Source organism: Toxotes jaculatrix, chromosome 10 (assembly GCF_017976425.1).
Source record: "Toxotes jaculatrix isolate fToxJac2 chromosome 10, fToxJac2.pri, whole genome shotgun sequence".
In the NCBI taxonomy this organism is placed as follows: Eukaryota; Metazoa; Chordata; class Actinopteri; family Toxotidae; genus Toxotes; species Toxotes jaculatrix.
This window is the reverse complement of record NC_054403.1, coordinates 9,343,074-9,366,457: the sequence shown is the minus strand read 5'-3', so window position 1 is coordinate 9,366,457 and position 23,384 is coordinate 9,343,074. Positions and strand designations below refer to the sequence as shown.

The 23,384-nt window shown below is 42.1% G+C and overlaps 1 protein-coding gene across 1 annotated transcript in view; it reads left to right on the top strand.

Annotated features, from left to right (window-relative positions):
- The first annotated feature begins 1,291 nt into the window (after positions 1 to 1,291).
- Positions 1,292 to 23,384, top strand: part of tenm2 (teneurin transmembrane protein 2) — a 149,912-nt gene continuing 127,819 nt past the window's right edge. The window contains exons 1-2 of the mRNA XM_041047853.1: positions 1,292 to 1,517; positions 19,823 to 20,116. Coding sequence (XP_040903787.1) covers positions 1,292 to 1,517; positions 19,823 to 20,116 — 520 coding nt within the window. The remainder of the gene's footprint in view (positions 1,518 to 19,822; positions 20,117 to 23,384) is intronic.

Sequence of the window (23,384 nt, the reverse complement as noted above, 5' to 3'; positions counted from 1 at the left end):
AGACTTCCCCCGGCCTCAAGCAACAGAAACATGGATGACCTATTTATTACCATAAATATCCCATACAGGCCGCTGCTGGAAGCGCTCCTGTCAATTACCGCTGGTTGTTGTATTGTTGTACTTTGATCTTTAGCTGCTAATGTAATGCGTTGCTCAAGGCCGCTGCACTAGTATCATTTTGTATTAGCATCATAATCATGTATAATCTGCATCCACAAGTATACGATTTGAATAGATTAGAAGTGGGCTGGTTGTGATGCAATAGAGGTGGACAGATCAGGCGTGAGCGCTGAGGAGGTGATGTCTTGATGTGCGTGTTTAGTTGTGTTACAAGTTGTATTACAAGCTGTGTCAAGCTCAGGTAACACTGTTGTCTCAGCACAGGTGCCTCCATGCTGTATATGTGCATTCGTGTATGTTTGTGTTGTTCTGTGTGTGTGTGTGTGTGTGTTTGCATCTGGGTGTGTTTGATTATCCCTTACAGCCTCTAAGGGAGCGGGATTCATTCTCACTCTGATAATGAGGGAGAGACTAGCAATGCCCTCAAGTCATTTCTCCTCTTCTTCTATCCTTCCTGTTGCATCCGGCTGCTTTTCTTTCTTTCTCGCCCTTTACCTTTTTTCCAATCTAGATTTTCTGGTGTCTCTTTTCCCATCACTCTGCCTTTCCTCTCAGCTTTCCACCCACTTTTCTTCCTGTATTCTCTGCCCCCTCTTGTCATCATTGTTTTCCTTTTGTGTGTCTGTATTCATGCGTTGCTGACATCAGCTTAGGATGACTGGACCATGTTTGAGTCACTCTCTGTTTTTATGTCATAGATTTAAATGCTGGCTTACCATTTTTCATCAGCCCGGTCGATGGTTGACAATCTCTGCGGACCACAGTCCTGGCATCTCTGTTTCTCCTCACAATAGCCTTACTTATCCCGCATCAATGCTCTGATGTGTTGAATATTATGCCTGCTCAAATGTCCATCCTCCGTGCTCCTTCTTACCTAACTTTCCCTGTACATTCTCTGGAGTGAAAAGCAAGAGTGAGTCACAGCAGTGCATCCATTAATTTTATGCCAACCTTTTGCTGTCTTTTCCACTCTCTCTCTCTCTCTCTCTCTCTCTCTCTCTCTCTCTCTCTCTCTCTCTCTCTCCCTCTCTCTATCTCTGTTTTCTAGGTGACTGAAGTGGAGATTGACATTACGGAGGCCCGCTAGGAGGCCCCTCCATCTCCCCCCACCGCCTCCTTCTCCTCCTCTGCTTCCATCTCTCCTCTCTGCATCCCTGCCCTCCCCACCAGCATGGACCTGAAGGATCGTAGACACCGCTCCCTGACCAGAGGTCGCTGCTCCAAAGACTCCCAGTACAACACCTCCTCCCTGGACGCAGATGAATGTCGTGTGCCGACCCAGAAGTCTTACACCTCCAGCGAGACGCTCAAGGCCTTCGACCACGAGCAGAGGCTGCATTATGGCGGCTGTGTGACTGACCTGGTTCACCACGAGGCGGATGAGTACTCCAGGCAAGGTGAGTTTGTGGAGCAGAGTTACCCTTTCAGATACTTAATTACACAGTAGTTTTGGGCTCAGTCCATACTGTGCTGGACTGAAGACACTGGGAAAATCAAGCTAATGACTTTAAAGGAATAGATCAAAATTTTGGAAAATGTCCTTCTTCGTTATCTTGCCGAGAGTAAGCTAAGAATAAGCTTAGAATATTGATACTACTCTCATGTCATGTAGTTACAACCAGTTAGCTTTATTTAGCACAAAGATAGGAAACAGGGGGAGTCACCAAGCCTGGCTCTGTTTAAAGGTTAAAAAAAATCTGCCTACCAACACAACTAAAGGTCATTTATAATCCATACAAAAACTAAGGTTTAAAACTACTTGTTGTGGTTTTACAGGGTGCTTTTGTTACAGAGCTGTAAAGGTGCATGTAGGTGAAGATTTTAAAAACCTTTTACCTTTTTTATTCAGGCAAACTGTTTCCCCATGTTCCCAGTCTTTGTGCTAAGCTAACTGGCTTCTGGTGGTAGCTTCATATTCACCTTACCGACATGAAAGTGATATTAATCTCATCTAATTCTCAGCAAAGAAGCAAAGACGCTTCCCAAAAACCATTATTCAATTAGTTAATTTGCATAAAACATTTGGGACATTATTATTAAGCATAGAAGTGATGTTTCTGCAGGTTTCAGAAAAAGGAATTTGTGAGATGTTGTACAGTTCTGTATTTTACTTTCTACTTTCTGAACAAATACTGAAGGCTGCAATTTGCAGCTAAAAAGCTAAACTCAAGGATGTAAACTCAAGGATGTAACAATTTCCTGTAAAAGGGTTAACAATTATTTCATCTCCCAGTGCCCAGCACATATGGTTGAGCCCAGCATAGACAAATACTTTTAGAGCCCTTCCGGTTTTGTGATTCTAATATTACTTAAACATCTGGCATCACACATTCAACAGTCACATTGTTGCACATGTAAAAGTTTTCCTGCTGCACACTACTTTTAGCCACTATGTGTTTTCTTGTGAGGCCTCTGTGGCAAGCTGTTAATGTAATCAGATGGTGTAAATGCTGCACTTTGCAGCAGAGGACTAAAGCAGACCTTTAGCACTGGCAAGCCTGTCATAATGAACTTCTGTATCCCCTGGTGTGCAAGTTAGCCGATAGGCCGATAGGTCATCTCTAAAGGGGTGGGTTTCTCATAGGCATGTCTTTAAACTGTGTGTGTGTGTGTGTGTGTGTGTGTGTGTGTGTGTGTGTGTGTGTGTGTGTATTGTGGAGGGACATGAAACATGCGGTATCGATCCCTGGCTGGTGAAAGGAGTCAGACTCAATGGGATTGATCTGTGCTAAGCTCTGTTTTCTCTGCATGGACACAGACAGAACAGGAAAGGGGAGAGAGCTCAGTGCAATACAGCACAACAATGCAGAAGATAGTTGAATAACACTAAAATCCCTCACAGAAAGAAATAAATACATATGTTTGAGAGTCTTTGATGATATTTCCCAAATGGAACATCTTTGTTATAGCTTGAACAGGTAAACCCTCTCTCAAGATTTCATGTCTGACTGTGCATGGTTTCAAGAAATAAGAGAAAAGGATCAATCTGGCAGTCCCTTAAAGAAAAAAATATGTTATAAAAGAGGGATTTTTTTAATTTATATTTATATTTATTTATATTAATATATATGTATATATATATTCTTTTTGAAGAAGAAGAAGAAGAGGAAAAGAAAACAATAGAAAAGCAGGCTTTTACTACAGAGGCAAAGGTAACGGCAGAAAAAATAGAGGATTGATTGGCGGGATGGATGAAAGACTGGAAGTCAGTGGTGTGTGCTGTTCGGACACACTCCACTGCTGCACCGGGCTGACCTCACACCAGGCAATAGCTGGTCGATACCACGATCCTCTCAGCCTATCAGCTCCCTCGAAAGCCCAGAGCCACAGATGCATCGTGGGAAGTGTGGCCACAGGAGACCAACAGTGTTGCAGCACCATATGGACTGTGACACCACAGGAGGAAGAGTAGTGTTGGAAGGAGGGAGAAAGAAAAGGAGTTAGAGTGAGAAAGATGGAGCGAGAGAAGCAGCAGATAAAGAGTTTTCTTCATCTTTCATACAGATATTTTTATAACGAGTACACGAGAGTGAGGGATTGAAACAACATGTTCTTCTTTTGAACAGCATGTAGTTTAGAGACAAGATGGTACAAGCAGACAGGAACTTTATTTTCTTCACCAGTAATTACTAAAATGGGACATGAGGGAGACTGGATCCAGATAATGTCCTTGTTGTTTTACTGAATATTCAACAATGTTTTGAAGGAGAGGTTTGATATCTGAACTGACCTGCAATATTAGTAATTCATGCGCTGATGGGTCACACCAGAAAATATGATTAACTTTGATTAAATTATAATGATGTTTTTCTTTTGGTTGGGCGAGCCATCATGGCATTTCTGCTTCTTGCTGAGAAGTTTTGAGGTCATCTGAAGCTATTCTCAGACTGTAATTTTGCTTAAATGGTTATGTGTAGCACAGCCAATTTACAGTTCTGTGGTGTGCTAATGCATATTGACTTGCCCTTACAGCTGTCATTATATTCATGTGTGAGACAAAAAGGTGTGAGTAATGCACATGTGGGACTGTATCACCTAGTGAGCATGTGTACAATCACACAAAGTATTACTCAGTTTCATATTCTTTAGTAGCTTACTTGCTCACCTTCCATAGTTGGTGAAAAGTTCATAATTGACTGATATTTCTTTTGAAGATTTTCACTGTTCTTGTTGCTTACAGTTCCTTCATCCTTCACACGAATGATGTACATATTCGCAAGTCAGTTTTTTGGGGGGGAGTTTTTGGGCTGTTTTTGTAATTTTGGAAAAATCATTTGTTCTGAGTTATGCAGTGAAAATTAGGACATGAATAGTGGATGTCCTCAGGACATGTTCTGTGCGACATCAAGGATCTTGGGACGTGATTTCTCGGAGCAAAACTCCAAGAACACGAACACCTTTCTTCAATTATCAAAATCCTGTTTTCAGACAGGTTTATAATAGGCATATCTCAGTTGTTGCTGTCATGTGAACAGCTTAAACAAATACTGGTTTTCTCTCTTTGTTTCTATATGTGTGGAGCAGTGTTATAGCTTGCTGCAGTTGTAGTCTTTCTCCAAAGGTATCATTGCCTGCTAACATAACTTACTTAGTGAACATCATTATGCAATGAAAAGCATCACTGAAATTTCAGTGTTTCCAGAAGCATAAACTCAACTTAACAAAGGAACATCATCTCCCTTTAGAACCACATTTGGAGTGTGTTTGTAGTACTTTTGGGGCTCTGTATATTTATGTTTAATGACTCTGTTCCTCCCAGGCAAGAAATATTTTCTGTGGACTTACCTCCCAGCCCTTGAGTAAATTGTTGGCTGCTCTGAAAAGGAGGTGAGAGTAGCCGATGTTATTGACCTCCATTTGGCCCGCCCCAAGTCTACATGCTGATAATACATTCCTCCTACATCCAGCATATTCGTCCGGCTCCAACTATTTTGAATTTGTTGGCCAGGTTTGTGCTTACATCTAGTTTCAGAAAAATAGATAACATCTTTGTCTGTATTTTGTGCTATATTTTCTAAATTATGACCAGTATGGTATTGAGCTGACTGAACAAGTGCATTAAAGAGACTACAGACATTACACTGCAAGTTTTACCTCTGACTTAAGTACAGTTTGAGTTTAAAGTTCTCAAAAGTCATCCAGATGTCAAAAGTTGGTGGTGCGCCCATTGACAGCTGCTTTCTTTTCACCATTGACCAGTCACAGTTTAGTAGGCGGGATTAAGAATTGGGACATCATCTTCTCACGTAACTATCAAGCCATTTAGTTACATTTGTTAAAAACAGTAGCAGAAAACGATGACGAGCATAGATGAACAATGCAGATGTACAGGCTGTGCCTAGACGAATGAATGGAGTGCAATGAATACCATCACAGAGATAGAAAGAAAGGACTGTTGTATTGTACAGCAAATTGTTGTATAATATTGAAATTTCTGTTTCAAAGGATTTAACTATACCAGCCTGAAAATACTAACAGAACAAATTCAAGTAAATCCCTTTTAATGTCAAGGTTGTTTTTTATTTCAGTGTTTGAATTCTAGCTATCCCAAATGGCTCCTTGCAGATTTTGACAAAGTGGGTTCAGTTGTGTTTTTCTAACAGACCCCCCGCTTTCATTGGATTTCAACTCTGTTTCCCCATTACACACTTATTATCTAGTCTGCTTGAATAAGCACAGCCAAATAACACATTCTTTCCTCACCATAACATGCAGCAGCCTGGAAAGCTCATTACAAGTGTTCACTATTTAACACCGCAAAGCAACATATTTGAAAACATCAGTGATCCCAGTAAGGAAGAAGCCTCACTGACATAAAACCGAAAATATTAGAGACACATTTGTAGTATTACTGTCTTACTTTATTTTTTCACTGGGTTAATGTGGGCTGAACTGGATGCTAAAATAATAATCCCACAACGGCAATAAAAATATGAAAAATGTGTAAACTCTAATATGCCAATCTGAGCAGTGAAGAGAAGCACACTATCCACTACTCTCCTCCTGCCGTGTATCTGTTTGTCTGCTGTCTTTCATCCCTCCGTCTCTGTGAGCTTTTCAATCCATACCGTTCGTCTCCTCATCTCTCTCCCAGTACTTCTCTGCAGCTTCTATTCAGCGCATCCCAGGGGTGTGCGGTCCCTGCAGGTCCACCTCTAGACAGCAGGCATTATCACGGCCACTGCAGTCTCTAGAAGCTTTGGCCTTTCCTTTTAGAAGGATCTAAATGAGCCTCTCTACATTCTCCTGTGCTGCTTTGCCCCCAGGCATGGAAACCACACAGAGAATCCACCACCCACCTGCCTGCCTTACTGTCTGGACAACACTCAGCATCATCTACTGTCCCTATTCACTCTGTCTCTGTGCATCTCTCTCTCATGGTCTGTCTTTCCATCTCTCACCTTTTCTCACTTTCTTTTATGTCCTCTTTTGCTCTTTTGTCACACCTTTCATGCCTTTCTCATTCTCATCACTTTTTTTTTCTTCTCTCTGACACCCTTGCTGTTCCTGCATTGGTGATTTAGTGGTCATATCACAACTCATAGTTGTTATGTTGAGGCCCTCTCTATGGCTTTGAGAACGAGCATACTGTGTGTCTTTGTGTTCGATTTCACACAGGCTTTGCCAGCTATCCGAGCTCTATAGGCTTGGCCTCTCATGTTCACAGACATGCGGAAAAGTGCATCTATCTTCTGATATAATCAGAATGAGCCCATTTGGACCTGTAAGAGCTGTCGGTATACATACTGTATAATGGTCATGTTTATCTCACTCTGCATTCCCTTTTCTCCATCAACTTTGATTTGACAAATCATTACAGTAGCCAAGGATTGCTTTGTCCAAAAACTCTGCCAAAGTCTGCCATTCGCATCCTGGCACGATTGCCTCCACTGCCTGTATTCAAGACCAAATGGCAAGGAAAATGCACGACTGGGTGGCTGGGTGGAGGCTTTATGCCAGAGATGTATCCTCTGCCTTTGCTCCTCTCTTATCTCCATTCTTTGGGGAGAGAAGATTCCTAAGTATCTGCAAGAGCAGCAGCAGACTCTCATAATGTGCCCTCTTCGCTGAGATTTCAGGGATGAACCCTCTAGAGAGAGCAGCCTCCTATGTGACAGTGTTTACAGAGTCCTTTCTGAGATGAGAGGAACCTGCATGACAAGGATATGAAAGTGATTTATCAAGTGTTTGACCACGTCAAAACACTACTAAGTAAGAGGGAAGTGTTTACAATACAAACTACCTTTGCAGGCTTGATTATAGTGCTGGGTGGTATATTGACTTTTTCAGGTATATCAATATATTTTCAAGATACAGGATGAAACTATACCGTTTAGTTTGATATAGATTAATGCTGGGTTACCTAAACTATTTCTTACGTAAAGCCGTGCCAGTGTTTGCATCTCTCCTTTCTCACACTCTCCACGCAAACCCAGCCCCACTCGTTGACAAGTTTTCCTGCAACATGGAGGAAGGCACAGCGCCAGTCCACACTGCCAGAGATAATTGTAATAATGCTCTGTTTTAATCTGTCTGTTATTGTTGTTGCAAACAATTGAAGGAGTGTTCTCAGAGACTGCAGCGTTTCCCGTACCTGGGCAGGCTCTACTTGGGCGGCCTGCTCAGGTAGGTGAAATCACTCGGTATCAACTTTGATAAATCTCACATTAGAACGCCTTATTTTTCCCCTTTCAGACTAACTAAACTTTGGCCACACACTTGTCTGAGTGGTGTGCACTGCAGTAACCGAGTGGTAGAGGCTTCTCAGTGTTCATCCGTCTGACTAGCATCCACCAATAGTCTCCATGTGACTGACTCCAAGTGTCTGCATTCATATTAGCTGCATGCCACTCAACCCACATATAAAGGCTATTTATTTTATATGATGCTATTTATTTACATGTTTTGCAGCTGTGTATTTCCAAACAAGGAAGGAAATCCTATCTTTGCATTTTATTTTGATTACAGTCTGTGTTAATAAAAGTGCTTCGGACATCTCACAGGCATGACTTACATCTGAACATGTATCCTACTTTGTGGAAAATACAGTGACATAAATCGTGTAGTATTGCCATTCAGCGTAAAAATACAGAGATATGAATTTTGGTCTGTATCGCCCAGCCCTACTTGATTCCATTAAAAGATTAGTCCACTGATTTAGCTTTGCACTCAAATGGCATTGCAGCAGAACTACTCTCCAAGACTGTTAGAGTACTCAGTGGAATTCCCCTTTAAAATAGACGCGTTGTGCAAATAGATAGTACAGGAATAGCATGGTTATAAACCACTACAGAGACACTGTGTCTGATTCCTGGCTGTGTTCACTGGTGGGAAGCCAGTGAGGGTTCTTGTCCTTGTCACCTCTCCAGCGACTTCCTTTGCTTGCACAGAGGTGCAAGGGGCGCCTGCAGAGAGGTGGGTTGATTTAGGGGGAGAGCGTGTACCTACCACATGTTGCACCTCCTGGTGAAGCTTATCATTTGCAGCAGTCATATGTCACAGGAGTAGCACATGCGTGTTTGCAGCCCTTGACAGGCCAACAGCATGGCTGACAGTGACGAGGACTGCAGTGCATAGGGAATTGGTCATTGAAAATTGGGTGTAAACAGGTGCAGAAATCCGCAAAAATAAAAGTAGAAAAGTAAAAAGAAGAAAATACAATTTGTGTTTGTATCCTCCTTTATGTGCACACATGCCTGTGTGTGTGTGTGTCCATGCAAGCCACCGGGTTAGAGTCAACCTGGACTGCTGATGATCAAAGAGAGAACAAAGCAGCTGCATGCTATTAAAAATAAATGGCAGCGAGATTAAATACAATCCCTCCCCTCTTCCTCCGATCCCTCTTTATCTTTGTCTTCGCCCTGGCATTCTGCGCCTCTGCCAGCTGCTGACACTCAAAAGCATCCCGTAGCTGCAGCAACAGAGCAGCGGAGTCACTGAAGAAGATCCCGGGGCCGGTTTTACTCCTGTCCTCCAATGCTCGATGCACTCCCACTCACCCCATTCCCCTATTTGCTCTTTTGTAAACAGGAAACTGCTCATGAAGGGCTTGTATGTCTGGCCCCTACACATGCAAAGAGATTTTTAAAGGAGAACTTAACTCAAAGTAACATCTGGCTGAGTATTTGGCCCTCGCAGACGCACACTCAAAAGGACTGTACATGTCAAAAGGGCCCAGTTTGCAGACTCTCATCAGCTCTTTTCCCTGTATACAGATATGTTAATGTAAACTGAGTGAGAGTTATTAATAGTTGTTTTGGGACTAAACCGAATGGCTGGCACTAAGGACAGGTCTATCAGAACCTGTGCCCTTGGGATTCACTCTATAACACACACAACTCAGAGTACACCTCAGCCGAGTTTGTCAAATCTTGTCTGCACTATGAAAGTGCCGGCTGTAAGCACTGATGTGGGCTCAGGTGCATGCACACACATACAGACACACACACACACACACACACATGCAAACACTGAGTAACAATTGGGACAAATAATGGGAAGAGGCTGGGGACATTAATGCTGAAGGTGCCAGCTATTTAGCACCGATGCTGGCCCTTCTTTGCACACGCACACACAAATACTGGGTAACAAGCAAGGCAAATTAAAAATCATTTTAATTAATTAATAACTTAATAAAATTATTATTTTTTTAAATCTATTAATTGACAGAGTCCTGGGAAACAGTGCTGACATCTGCATTTTTATTAGAATAAAAATCATTTATCAGACAATGTTGTGTGGGTTTTGTGAGGGTTGAGTTAATCTGTGTTTACTATGTAATGACCCTCTTTGACTCTGCTGTGGCAGCTTTTGATAAATGAAGCAGATTGTAAATGTCACTGTTATCAAGTGCTTTTTTTTTTCTTTCTCACCCGAGTCACTTGCTTCCTAGGCTGTAATTAAACATGTTCCCCAGCCACACAATTTAAATGTGTGTGTATGTGTTTGTGAGTTTGTGCGCGGATGTTTGCCACATTTCTTAAACACACGTGTGTCTGTCCTTGCTTTAGTGACAAAACTGATACCAGTGCAGATGGTTTGCTTCCCAACTGATGTTTGCTGCATGTGCAAATACACTTACACTACATGATTACCATGCAGATGAAGATACATTATGAATGATAAGTGTGTCACAAATGGTAGACATGAGAAGATGATTATATATAATGTGGTACTGATACACAAAAATTACAGACAGGCAAAGGGGAAGAATAGCACAATTCAGAGCTTTTTTCATCATCATTTTCTTTATCACGACGACTTGGATTGTATGATGATGCTTACTACTTGCAACATTTGTGATCTCAGGAATTTAGACATTAGTCTGTGATACAATCACATATTGTGAAAACACTTAATGATCTCACAATTTTTTATTTTATTTTTTTTCTGGATCAGTAAAACGTTTGAATGTTTAAATGTTTAAACCCTAAATCTGCACACACTGCATGTTTCTTTCTTTGGCTGTGCTTGCTATGTCAGGCTGGGCAGTGGCTGCAGAAGTCTGCAGAAATATTAGATTTCAACTCTGCTTAATTTGTAAATCAGGAGGTCCCTGAGCACAGAGAGGGAGCTGGGAGAGGGTCCGGCAGCTCAGGGAAAAGAGCTGCCGGACCAGCTGGTCATGTCTGCTTGCAGGTTCCACTGCACTAGCGTCACTGCTACTAGCAATGCTTTTGCTACCTGCTTAATTTTAGCTGCTTAGTATCCAACTGTCCTATTGATTTGGAGGACATTCAATGAATTTGATTGTCTTTTTGACATTTTACCAGTTTCCCCCTTTTGAATGAGTTTCAAATTGCAGTAACATTAGCTCACGTGATGTACGTAAAAATCCACATGCTTCAGGCATCAGTGTGTGACCTGAGTGATTAATGTGTCTCTCACTTTTTTGTAATCAGATATAAAATGCAGATAAACATGTGATTTACAAGATTTTTTTTTCACCAAAGTCAGAAAAGCAACAAGGCAAAACAACTTAACAAAAAATATTTGCATATTCAGGTTTGCAATACATCAGTGTTCCTGAATGAATACTGCAAAAGATCGACATATAGCTGCACAGTGAATATTCCCTATTGATTTCATCTCACTATACACGGCATGGTCAATTTTAGTCAAATGGTAATTGTACAGTGTCTGCATCTATTCATAGTTTGGGGTTTAGATGTTCTCTACCTGTCAGCAGTGAACATGTGAAGCCTCCATCCCACCTCCTGGTCCAGATCTCCAGGCAAAATTATGAATCTCACCAGTCACATTAACATTTCAGCATTCCTGAAAAGCCTTTAACTTTAACATAGATTTTTGAGTAGAAGTAAGTGGAGCATTCCAGCATTATAAGCAATAGTGAGGCATGTCTCCCAGCCTAGTCAACACTGGCCCCTATTCATGGATGAGAGGTGTTTCACTGCTTAGTGCTACACCTCTCAGTGACAAGACCACCTCCAGAGCGCATGGTGTAGTGTCATGTCCTGTCATGTCCTGTCCAACCCAGACTGCTGTCTTCTGGACAGGAGTAGAACTAGCCCAGGGATGGATGACATTTGTCACACCTATTTTGGTCTCCTCATTAGGAGGTGCAAGGGCCCTTGTGGCTCAGGCGGGAGCCAAAAGAACAGATGTCATCAGGGAGGTGTGGGAAGTGTTTGACCATGACACTCTATTTGGGCATATCTGTTAGGTCGTTACCGCGCTGCTAATGGTGGCGTTAATGATGTGCCACATGGTATATGTATGTGTGCATGCATGTGTGTATGAAATGGATTTTTGATAATCAACACCAAGACCCACGAGGTTGACTGCTAGTGGGCCCCATCACCCTGTCATGACATGTCAGTCACACACAGGGAAAGGTAGAGTTGTAAGCAATGTCAGCTACTGCCACTCATTCATTCATTCAATCACCCCCCCAAGCAAAAACAAAAAAATGTGATGGCATGTAGAAATCTTGCCGTTTAACAAAACAATATTTACATCCATCCATTGTAAAAGAGATCAAACAGTTATTTCAGTTGCATTCTTCCAAATGGCAAAATGGAAATTTATTTATTTATTTATTTATTCATTTCAATCATATCAGGCTCGACATTTAGATTCTGGATGTGCCTGTTGAGATGAATGCCAATGTTTGAAATAGTAGTGTGCAAACACTTTGTTTACTTATTAGAGCAAAATGCACATGTTTAGCTTCCAGATGTCAAGATAAAGCATTTTAATCTTGACAGTGTCATCTGCTACAAACCACTTTGTTTTTAATCCCAGCAAATAAGAGCCAAGAAATAATCTTCTTTTTGAGGGATGAGGCATTTTATCTGATGGTCATGAGGGTGATGACAGAGATAAGATATTTAGAGAAAAGAGAAAAGAAAGACTTCTACAGTAATACCGTAAAACCCTTTAATACTCTAAATAAGGGGTTACAAGATGACTAGAGAGCAGATCAAAATCTTTTTCTCTGTGGTGGTGGTGTTGTTTTCTGAGTAGCTAAAAGGCCCGGTCAATTTTTGACCATATAAATTAGGTATTGTAAATTATTGAAGGCACTGATATTAAGAATTCTGCAAAATCCCAAAGAACTTTCAAATGACAACCATTTTAAATGTCCACTGCCAAGGTTTTTACAACATCTGTCATAGCAAATAAACATAGTTACCACATGTTTATGCTTAGACTTAAACTAAACGCAAAATTAAAGTTGCAATAATTGATATTTTCTTGGCCATGTGGGGGCAGTAGAACAAGCTGTGAACACAACACTGACATATTAAAACCTTATTAAGTTGTTATGATAAACTCAATAGCAAACTGCCAGTTTACACATTCAGCAATATTAGCATTCACATGGAGTCATGTTTCAGCCCAGCTTGTTCACCAGCTAGTTGCCAACTTTTCCTGTCTTCTGTTTGGTCCCGGGCATGTGGCAAACATGGAGCTTTTCCACTACAAACAGCTACCTGCTCCATCAGGAAATGATATTAATTAGAGCGCCAAGACTCAAAACAGTAAAGCTGAAGGTGGTCAAACCAAAAGAAAGAGCTGAAAGACACTAAAATGCTCCATAGAGCTGAGGAGAGCTGTGTAGTTGGGTGATAATTCTCCGCGGACTTGCTACAAGCAGCCCTTTCTGCATTACACATAGTCATTTGATCCATTGTTAATATAAAAATATTGATTACTGCAGGTTTAAGGTCAGGGAGTCATCATATATTAATTGTGTCTTGTCAGTCCTCCATGTTGTAAACTGCAGAATCATCAAGTATGAACATAGGGATGCTGGAGTGATATTTCATGTATAACTGAAGAGTCTCACTTATAGATGAGAAACAACACACACACACACACACACACACACACACACACACACACACACACAAAACACATCATACCAAAGATGGTGATCTCATTTTCAACATCTGTAGAGATTTTTTTTTCATTATCATCTTCTTCAGATGTGTGTACATCTGCACCGGTGCAACGTGCACTTCATTTTATACGCTACTTCCCCTCATCACCATGGAAACCCTGCTTTGTGAAGATGTTTGTATTCTCCGCTGCTGCACTATGTGTGTGTGTGTGTGTGTGTGTGTGTGTGTGTACTTGAGTAATAATAGTCCGTGTGATAATAGTAGCCACACAGCAGTCCCTTAAACTCCATTCTCACTCTCTCACAGAAAACACTCACCTTGAACCCTGACCTTCTTACAACATGTATTCAAGTCATAGTCAAACTAGTCTCTGCTCAGGTGCTTTCATTAAAGCATCCTCCATGCTGGCTTAAAATTCAGGTGTACACAAAGCTGCTCTGTCTGTCTGGCTTCTGTCTCCACCTTTTTCCCTCTCTCTTTCTGCAGAAACTGTTTATCGTGACCATGGGTTTCATCATTCTTCACTACCTCATCTTATGATCCCCCTTTTTTCGTGATCAGCTCACCTCACTCTCTATTTCAATCACTATTTTCCCCCCCATATCAACTTAAGAGCAAGTACATTTTTCTGCTCTTCACACAGCACGGTACAGCAGCGGTCTGTGTGAGCCAAACTGTAGATCATTTTTTTATTGCTTTGACACAAAATGAATTCAATGGCCACGTCTTTCAGAATTCATGAATTCATGAATTTTCTCAGTCGAGCCCTAAGCAGTCATCTCTGGAATGTATCTAAAGCCCATTTTGCGTATGTTTACATACTCGTTTTTTTTTTAAAATTTCATTACTATCTGCACAAAGAGGTGAACACCTAGGAAGAGGTGATTTACATAAGCATGGGCAGAGATAGATGAGTGTGTGATGGAGGATAAGTAGTGATTGTGAAAATGAGAGAAGTGTGTGTGTGTGTGTGTGTGTGTGTGAGAGAGAGAGGAAGACCATCTGTACTGTAGTCTCCGATGAGTTGAGAGCTATTACTATTCATTATGTGCAGTAGATATCCAATACATACATGTACTTTTCATAAAGCGTACAGTAGATACACAGTTTTTACATGTCAGAACTGGGATTATTGCCGTTACATTTTTTTTATAGTTTGGTAGAAAAAAGGCAACATATCTCATCCATTATTGTACACTACATATTTTTCATACGACTTACACTGTGCTCTCGCTGGGAGAAGACTTTACAAGTGTTATAGCAAAGAGAAAGTACTGTGTGATAGTTTTAAAGCATTCTGTTGGGTCATTTTGAATGTCTGTGGAAACATCTGCACAGAGAATTTTGAAACAGTGAAGTGGGCAATGAGAAATGTGTGTAACTAATTAAAGAATGTAATATTCCCCATCTTCTCTTATTATCCAGCTCTCCTTCGCTGTCCTTTACTTTTTAATAGCCTGCTGAGTAGCCCGATGATTTTTTTAAAACATTTTGTCTTCTACTGAGCGACAGAGTCACAGATAATGGGAGACACTGTAGAGCAACTTCAGTCAGGATTTGATCCCAGGGGAGCAGGAATATGTGACCCCTGAATTTTGGGGCCTACCAACTAGATTGTCTCTACTTTGTCATTTCCTCTCTTTTCCTGACTGTCCTGTTCCCGTCTCTGTTCCTCCCGTGTCTGTTAAAGCATCTCCGAACTTAAGCTCTCTATTATCAGGAAGGAATATATATCTATATTTTATTGCTTCATAATTCACAGAAAAGAAAACAATAGAGAAGTTCATTTTCTGCAGGGATACTAAAGTGCAGTGCAGATGAATTTTGAATTGGATGCAAATGAAAATGGAAAATATTAAGAAATGACACATTTTTTGCCGCTATTAGCCACAAATTTTGGCATTTCCCTAGCTATGAAAAAGAAAATACAGCTTTTCACTGTTATTAAGAGTAATTTCAGCTATTTCAGGGGATTGTTGGGGAACCTGCCGTGCGCAGTTGCATTTGCTTCCTGATTTTGATGCATCCTCCACCCAGGAGCAAATCAGTTCACTAGTTCAGCACTTCAGAGCAAATCAGAGCTTGCTCTGAACTGGCGCTCCCTCCAAAGCTCAAAATGGCATGTCCGAGGGTGGCCTGCACTGTAAACTACTGGATCTGCAAAAAGCAACATAATTGCAGGCATTGAAGCCCACAGGTTCTGCCTGCTTTACATCCTTTACAGAATTACACGGTGGGGTGAGGGAAAGTCAACCAGCTTAATGCAGAGTCCTGCTGCCTATACTTTGCCTGTCAAACTGCTAACAAGCACAAATGATTTTTTAATGATAGGTCCCTCTATCCTACAAAGCTGTCTAACACTCATACACACACACATACAGACACACACACACACACCACACATTGCACACATTCACTCCCACACACATCCATAATGAGTTTTATCAAGGGAAGTACATTTGGTTTAATGGATCACTGCAAATGCCAGTCCCACTCACACTGTTGTATACGAGTTCCAACAAGATGCTTCTCTTTCCCCAGCGTTACCTATTTTTCTGAGATGCAACATGCAGTGCGGGAATACTCCAAATGATGATATATCTCAGATGCAGGAAACTAAAGTCCCAATTGAGCAAAGAAACGAGTGAAACTGCAGCTTCAGCCGATGCAGTGTAATGTAACACAATGTTTCTAGCAAATAACAGGTCTTTGTAAATGAGTGTAAAGATGTAAGGTTCAGTGTGTGGCCTGGTAGGTTTGTTTTTTTTTTTTTGCTTTATAAAAATGCTCAGGGTTGCATCAGAAGAGGCGTGCTGCTCCAGGTATCAGTGAGACAGTGAAATACAACCCATGAAACTGGAGTAATAGATCCACGAGTTTAAGGCTTATCAGACTGAAAAACACTGTACAGGGGCTTACAATATCACAGGAAAGGATTTCACTGCTCTGTAAGGTTATCGTGGCAGCAATCATTTTTATCTTACTCTGTGATGATGACGTGAAACACCAGAATGTACACTTTGCAAAGTAATCTACCAGGAATGTGCACTCACACGTATTTGACTGGCCAAAGCAGCATCTTATGCTGCAGCAAAAGTTGAGTCGATCCTTTTTTGCAACCTCTGAATCATGGGACAAGGTGCAACTTCATCACTCATTTTGGCAAGTCCCCTGAAAAAGGCTTATGTTTACATTCAAGTTGCAGTGGTCATGTTGATTGTGATGGGAGCAAAAGGGGGAAGTCAGGTGATGTTGCTGTAGAGCAAAGAAGTCCTTTGCAAAGCACTGTAGAAATTTTAACCCAAATTCTTGCTGAAAGGAGCATCAGATCTTCTACGTGTTGATGTATCTAGAGGACTGGTCTCATGTAAATGAATGATGTCGCTTTAGTGTTTTTCACACAGGGCTAAAGTTGGTCTCAACACGGTTGCAAATGACTCGTCATTTCTGCTTTCTTCTCTCTCTTTGCATCCCACTCAATAAAGCCCCATTTTTCTTTGAATTTGATTGAGCATGTGCTGATTGAGGCCCTGTTTCCATGCACACTGAAAAACAAGCTCGCATTCTATAGTGTCGATGTAACCTAGTAACTCGGTTACCCTCTGGTCTTTTTCTTTTTCTCACATTCTTACACACGTTTCACACTGTTTCTCTCACTTCCTTCCCCTCTGTCCCTCACTCTATTAGTGAAAAGCATGCATGGAAATCTAGATCATATCTGTTTTCGCTCTAAAGCAAATTCCAATGCATATGTCTACACACACACACACACACGTGTATACACATTCTTAACCCACTTTTTAGTTCTGCTCATGCTGTGCATTTTCTTTCTTTCTTGTTGTTCGTATTTCATTTAGTATAGCTTTATTTTCATTTAAATTTGATTCAGTACATAAAGGTTTAGGCTCGTATTGCACACCTCAGATTCTGTTTCCATGTGCACTGAAATTTGAGTATCTCACTCCATTAACCCTCCGTTCTCTCGTTCTCCTCCTATTTCTCACCTACACACAGTATTGCTCGTTTCTTTTCAAAAATGTTTCTGTTTGCCTTCCTTCAGCTCTTTCTCTCTCCCTTTTCCCCTCTATCAATGAAAAGCATTCAGCAAAGCTGTTCTGCCTCATACTGCTTTCGCCCTATAGCACAGTCTAATTCATACATACACCACCTTCATGTTGAATGCACAGATCAATTGACAAACTCACATGCCGGCATGTACACAATGAACAGACCCAGATGCATGCAGCCCAAGGCAGCTGTCAAAGCTGCGCGCGGATCAAAACACACGTTAATGTGCAGCATAAGCATGTGAATGACAGTGGCAGTATTGTACAGACAGAAAGGCATTGATCTAATTAGAATGCAGTGCCACATTTGCCCCCACATCTGTCATAATATCATGTTACAAACATGCGATTGGTTTTCTATTTGCAGAATAACTGAGATAGATTTTCATGTCTGCTTCAACCCCTCGCACCAATCCATCTTTCTTTGAGCACATGTAGATTGCCACGGCATCGGGCTGTGTCTACCACTGATGGTGATAAGCAGTGATTGGATTTTGCATGTGTAGTCACTGGTTATGGGATTTTAATTGTACAGAACGGGGGCCTGTGGGATGTAACATTAGATATGTGTGGCGAGCGCACGCACGCACGCATGCACATACACACACACACGCACACACTCATGCACACACTTTCATGTGACGTAACTGTTTCCACGTAGCATTTTTAGACTAGAAGATGTCACTGTAGTTGGATTGGATTCTCATCCCAGTAGTGGAGTAGACACCTTTCTAGCAAGCAGTTCAAGTCAGGGTGGTTTGCTGACTGATGTTAAAGAACACGTGTGCTCTACTCTCCCAGGCCTCCTGGAGTTCTCTCCCGTCCTCCTACGATACTTCATCTCAGGTATGGCTGCAGTTAGATCCTGTGTATATACTGTAGCACTGTAGTGTAAATTACCAACACACTGTAAAAGTCCCTAGTGTTACATATATTGAAGAAGGCTCCTTTTGTCATCTTTTATGATAAGTGGGAGGAAAAGACAACGAAGCAAAGAAGACAAGGAATGGTAATATTCCCTGGTATCTTGCGGCGCTTGGGTGCCTTTGTACTGTAGCTGGTTGGATGCTTGGCAAGCTGTAGCCTTCAGTAGCTCAATCCACCTGTGGAGTTATTCGCTTGCCTCTGCTCTGTAGTCTAGTCCATCTGTTTGTCTGAGTAGAAGTACAGAGCCTTTCACCACTTCCCTAAGTTTCCTTTCAGCCCCCCCCCCACCCCCCCCCCCCCCCCCCCCCCAAACCCCACCCCACGTCATTACTTTCAGCGCAACGCTGGAGTTTCGGCGAGGCTGTGGAGAGGAGCCGTGAAGATCCGGCAGACGATTTTCATCTGTTTAATTCCTCTCTCTCTGATTGCGGCCGTACGCCTGATGAGTCACAGTTAACCCAGTCACACAGCTGTGTGATTCCCAGTGCATTGATTCATACAGTGTGTCGCCACAATGCCAACCTCTCTTCACTTGGCTCTTCCTTTCCCCTCCCTCACAAACTGCTAATGAAGTGAATCACAACTGTTTTTCCCCCGATCCCTTTACCCCAACAGCTGATGGTGAGCGATTGCATCCACAATACTCTTTTAATTAGTATAGAGAATAAATTGGTTGAGCATGCCTTTTTCCTTAATTGCTTTTTCCTCAGCTTGGATTTAATTGGGCCGCAGCACTGTTTATTGATCTCCTTTGATGTGCTTTAATTTGGATAATTTTATATATTTATTTTGGACGTGACGAGTCGGTTTGTCTTGAGGGGGGAGGGAGTGTTAGGCAGTGGGGGCCGGTACTGCAGCAGACTGCAGTATACTCAGTGAGCCTGAGGTCCAGCATGTGATGGCAACTAGGTGGGGAGATGATCAAACCCAGAAGGCAGCAAACCAGCTCCACTACAGTCTGAGAGGCCTCGAGTGAACAGCTCTTTGATCTCACATCAACGCCTCATGAATGCCAATGCGGAGCAGTAAAGCGAGGGAGGCAGGCCTTCTGAGCCGGCCTTAACTGGCCTGCAGGCCCGTACATATTCCTTCCAGCAGCTAGTTTGTAGTTTGTGCCTGATTCATGCTGCGTCATCTCTCCCCCTCCTGCCTGCCACAACAAAGCCCAATTTTCAGCCTCCGCCTCCATAGTTTCATAATTAGTGTGCTTCACTGCGTGTGATTGTGGGTTTGTTTGCTAGATATGGGTGTGCATTTGTTTGTGTGAGTGTCTCCATTTACTGTTTTTACTTACATTACTCTCCACACTCCACCTGTGTGACTCCCATCTCTACCCCGTAGGCGGTAACTTCACCCTGGCCGAGCTGGGAGTTTGTGAGCCAACTCCCCCTCCGCACCCCGCTGCCGTTCCCTACTGTCCCGACCTGGGCCTCCTCCAGAGGGGGTACTCCCTCAGTGCCGGCTCTGATGCAGACTCGGACCCTGAGGGGCCGCTGTCACCAGAGCGAGCCATTCAGCTGTGGGCCGGACGAGGAGGGGTAAAGTCCCGCCGCAGCTCAGGAGTGTCCAGCCGGGAGAACTCGGCCCTCACCCTCACCGACTCAGAGAATGACAACAAGTCTGACGACGAGTCAGGTAGGACAAGGGACTTTTGAATGTGTGGTCAAGATGATATATTTATTGTAGCACAGGCCCATTGATTTGAGAAACAGTGAGTAAGAGAGCAAGTGGGACTTGATGAGGGAGTGAGAACAAATGGAGGAGGATGCGTCGGAGTGATATGGTATGATAGTCAATGTTTAAAGGAATCGTGAGTGAGATTTCTTCTTCTATCTTACACAAGTTTGTCGATATTGTTAAAATCTTTATACCACCTCTCAAACAGATAGCCATTATATGAATTGCGAGTGAGTTGGATTTATTGATTGAGTCTGTTTCTGATCTGAAGAACAGTGGTCGGACCCCCCTCAGAGAGCCAACCTTATTTTCATCAATAGCACTTAGCCAAAGCCCTCTAACTCCCCCCTCTTATACACTTATCTGCTGAGATCTCGTCACTGGTCTGTCAGTCTTCAAAAAAAAAAAAAAAAATCTTTTGGATTTTTTGGAGATTGTGGAATTGCAGCATTTTAACTTTTGTGATCCAACACCAAGATGCAATCAGGGAGAAGGCAATCTTTACTTTTCAAGTGCATCCTTTCTTTGAATTTCCCATCAAGTGTGAGATGTTCCCAGAGGGAGTCTCCTTCCTCTGGCAACTTTGTTTATTGCCAGCTTCCCATTTCCTTGTTAATCCTGACGCAGTTGTAAACCTGCATGCGAGCTTCTCGCCAATGTGTCAATGGAGGTTAATGAAAAGTGGATGGAAGCAAAAGCAACAGTCTAATTAATTGAATTCTCGGCAGCCACACGTATCAGCTGTGGATCAACCTCTGTTGGACTGCGGGCCTCAGAATCAGAAACAACTTCTGTCGACTGATCAAACTACTCAACACCTATTAAACACGTCAAGAAACACCTTCCCCGAGATGTGCCTCTCATCCCACCACCCGATAATTGCTTTGTGGTTAATTACCAAGCTAATCTTGCTGCGGCAGATATCAGCCGCTCTCGCTCTCTCTGTCTCAGGGCCAGGAGAACGCCATTGAGCGCTCTGTTTCCAGACCTTGTAAAATTAGCTTCTTAATCCAACTCTATATTGTGATAATCATTTGCCTGCAGTATGATGTCACCGAGTGTTGATTGTTGAGAAGATCAGAAGTTGTTGGTGGGGGGTTTTTTTCCCCGGTTTCCCAAAAGAAACTTTGTCAAAAAAGTGTTATTCGTGCTTATTTTTCTGCTCCTACAGGAGCCAAACGTTTTCCTTTCTGTTGCAGAATTTCCTATTGACGTTATGCTGAGCCCTTGTCAAATCAAAAGTCAAACTAAATTAAATATCTTCAAAAGTTTGCCTTCTATAGAAGCGTTTAGGGAAACCGCCGGCTCACGCCTTGAGGCTCGTCTCACAGTTTCACAGACCAGAGATTTAGATCAGGCTTCAGCACTGCCGCCTCTGCCGGCATGAAGAGATCAGAGGTAGCGCGGCAGCCTGAAAGGACCAGGTGTGTGCGTGTGTCTCATCAAGTCATTTCGTTAGTTACTTAGTTGCTCTGAATGAGGGAAATCTAACCTCTCGCTCCTGCATTTTCCTCCAAACAGAGCATCTTATACTGAAGGCATGTCACACCTCAAAGCACGCAGAGGGAAGATTTCACTCCCGCTAGACCTAACCAGCGCGTGTGCCCCGAGCAGTGTGGGTGCTGAATTTGCATGTGTGTGCATATGTGTATGTTACAGAGTCTGTCTTTTGTCTTTTTCTATATGCTATTTTGTCTATCTGCGGGTGTGAGAGTGTGTGTGAGCCCAAACTGTGCACGTGTGTGTGTAGAAGTGTGAAACAGTAGCAACGGGAGTGTCAAAACAGCAGGAGGAGGATCTGAGGCTCTAATAATAGAGATTGACAGAGGCAGACAGAGAAACAACATCATAAACACATGCTAACAAATCAAAAAGACGGTGACGTGCTAAAACACCAAACAGCTCACTGCACCACTCTCATCTCGCCGCGTCTCTAACAAGCTTCAGAAGTCTCACCTCCACTTGCTTCTCCTCCTCCTCTTCATCTCCCCCTTCTCCCACCTTTCTTCTTCATCTTTCAAGCTTCTTCTTCTGTCTTCTCTTTGCTCACGCTGCGCCTCTCACCATCCCTCGTTATGCTCCTGTCAGTGCAGCTTCCCGATGTGACTGACAGGTGTCAGTTTGAGGGTCTAGGGTTCCCCTTCAGGGCAGGAGCGTACATGTGGATGAATGTGACCTATTGCAAAATTCACTACCAAAATAGAAAGCCCAGAGAAATGGTGACAGATATCCCAAACCTCAGGGAAAGTGCTATTTGTGTTTGTGTGACCGTGTGTGTGTGTGTGTGTGTATTTGAGGTTTTTCTGGAGTTTCAGGACAACAGGCTGCAGAGCAACTGATGGATGAATTCACAGCTTCCTTTTGCCTCAAATCTTTTGTCTTTATTTTTCCTTTTTTTCTTTATTTTTAATGTAATAAATTAAAAATAATTAAAAATTAGGCTGACTTTCTGCCCATATTTCAGGTTGCCTTAACTACATTCTATTTTTAAATGCTTGATTCTGGAGGAGTTGAAAAGTGTGGAAAACAAACAAAACAAAACCTGAGTCGATAACAAATTAAAGAGTGTGATCCTTTGGATAGATAGCAGTCAGTTATGGTGCCTGGTGCCTTTGCTAGTCTCAACACAATTAGCAGCACATATACGCGTAATGTAAACAACCAGATCTGGTATAGAGAACTTTGAACACACCTATATGTTTCTGTTGTGTGTGCGTGTATGTGTGTGTATGTGTGTCTGTGTGCGTGTGTGTGTGTAAATGTCATTGTCCCTCACTGTGAGGAATATTTTATTTTTGATACATGTTTACACATTTGCATTAACACACATATGCACCAACATAATTATTGATATTATGATATCAATATCTTTAAGACTGCATCTCCAGGAAAATAATGAAATTTAAGAGAACACCCAAAAAAAGCTGTTTTACCACAAAATCTAATGTTACCAGCTCAATCAAAGATGAACACATTTACAGCAGTGGCGTCTTGTTTTAGTGTGTATGTCTACAATTGCCTCAGTCAGAATTGCAGTGCACCTGTGCAGCAGTTTCCTCTGCAGAGCTCTGGCATCTGTTAAAACAGTTTCTAAACTAAAACTCTGTGATTATTTTTTCATTTGTTTTTTTTTGTTGTTGTTGTTTTTTTCATTTGCTGCTAAATTCCAATTACCAACAAGTATGTAAAGCCTGTTAAATTAGTTTCCTAAATGCAACTCAGGGAT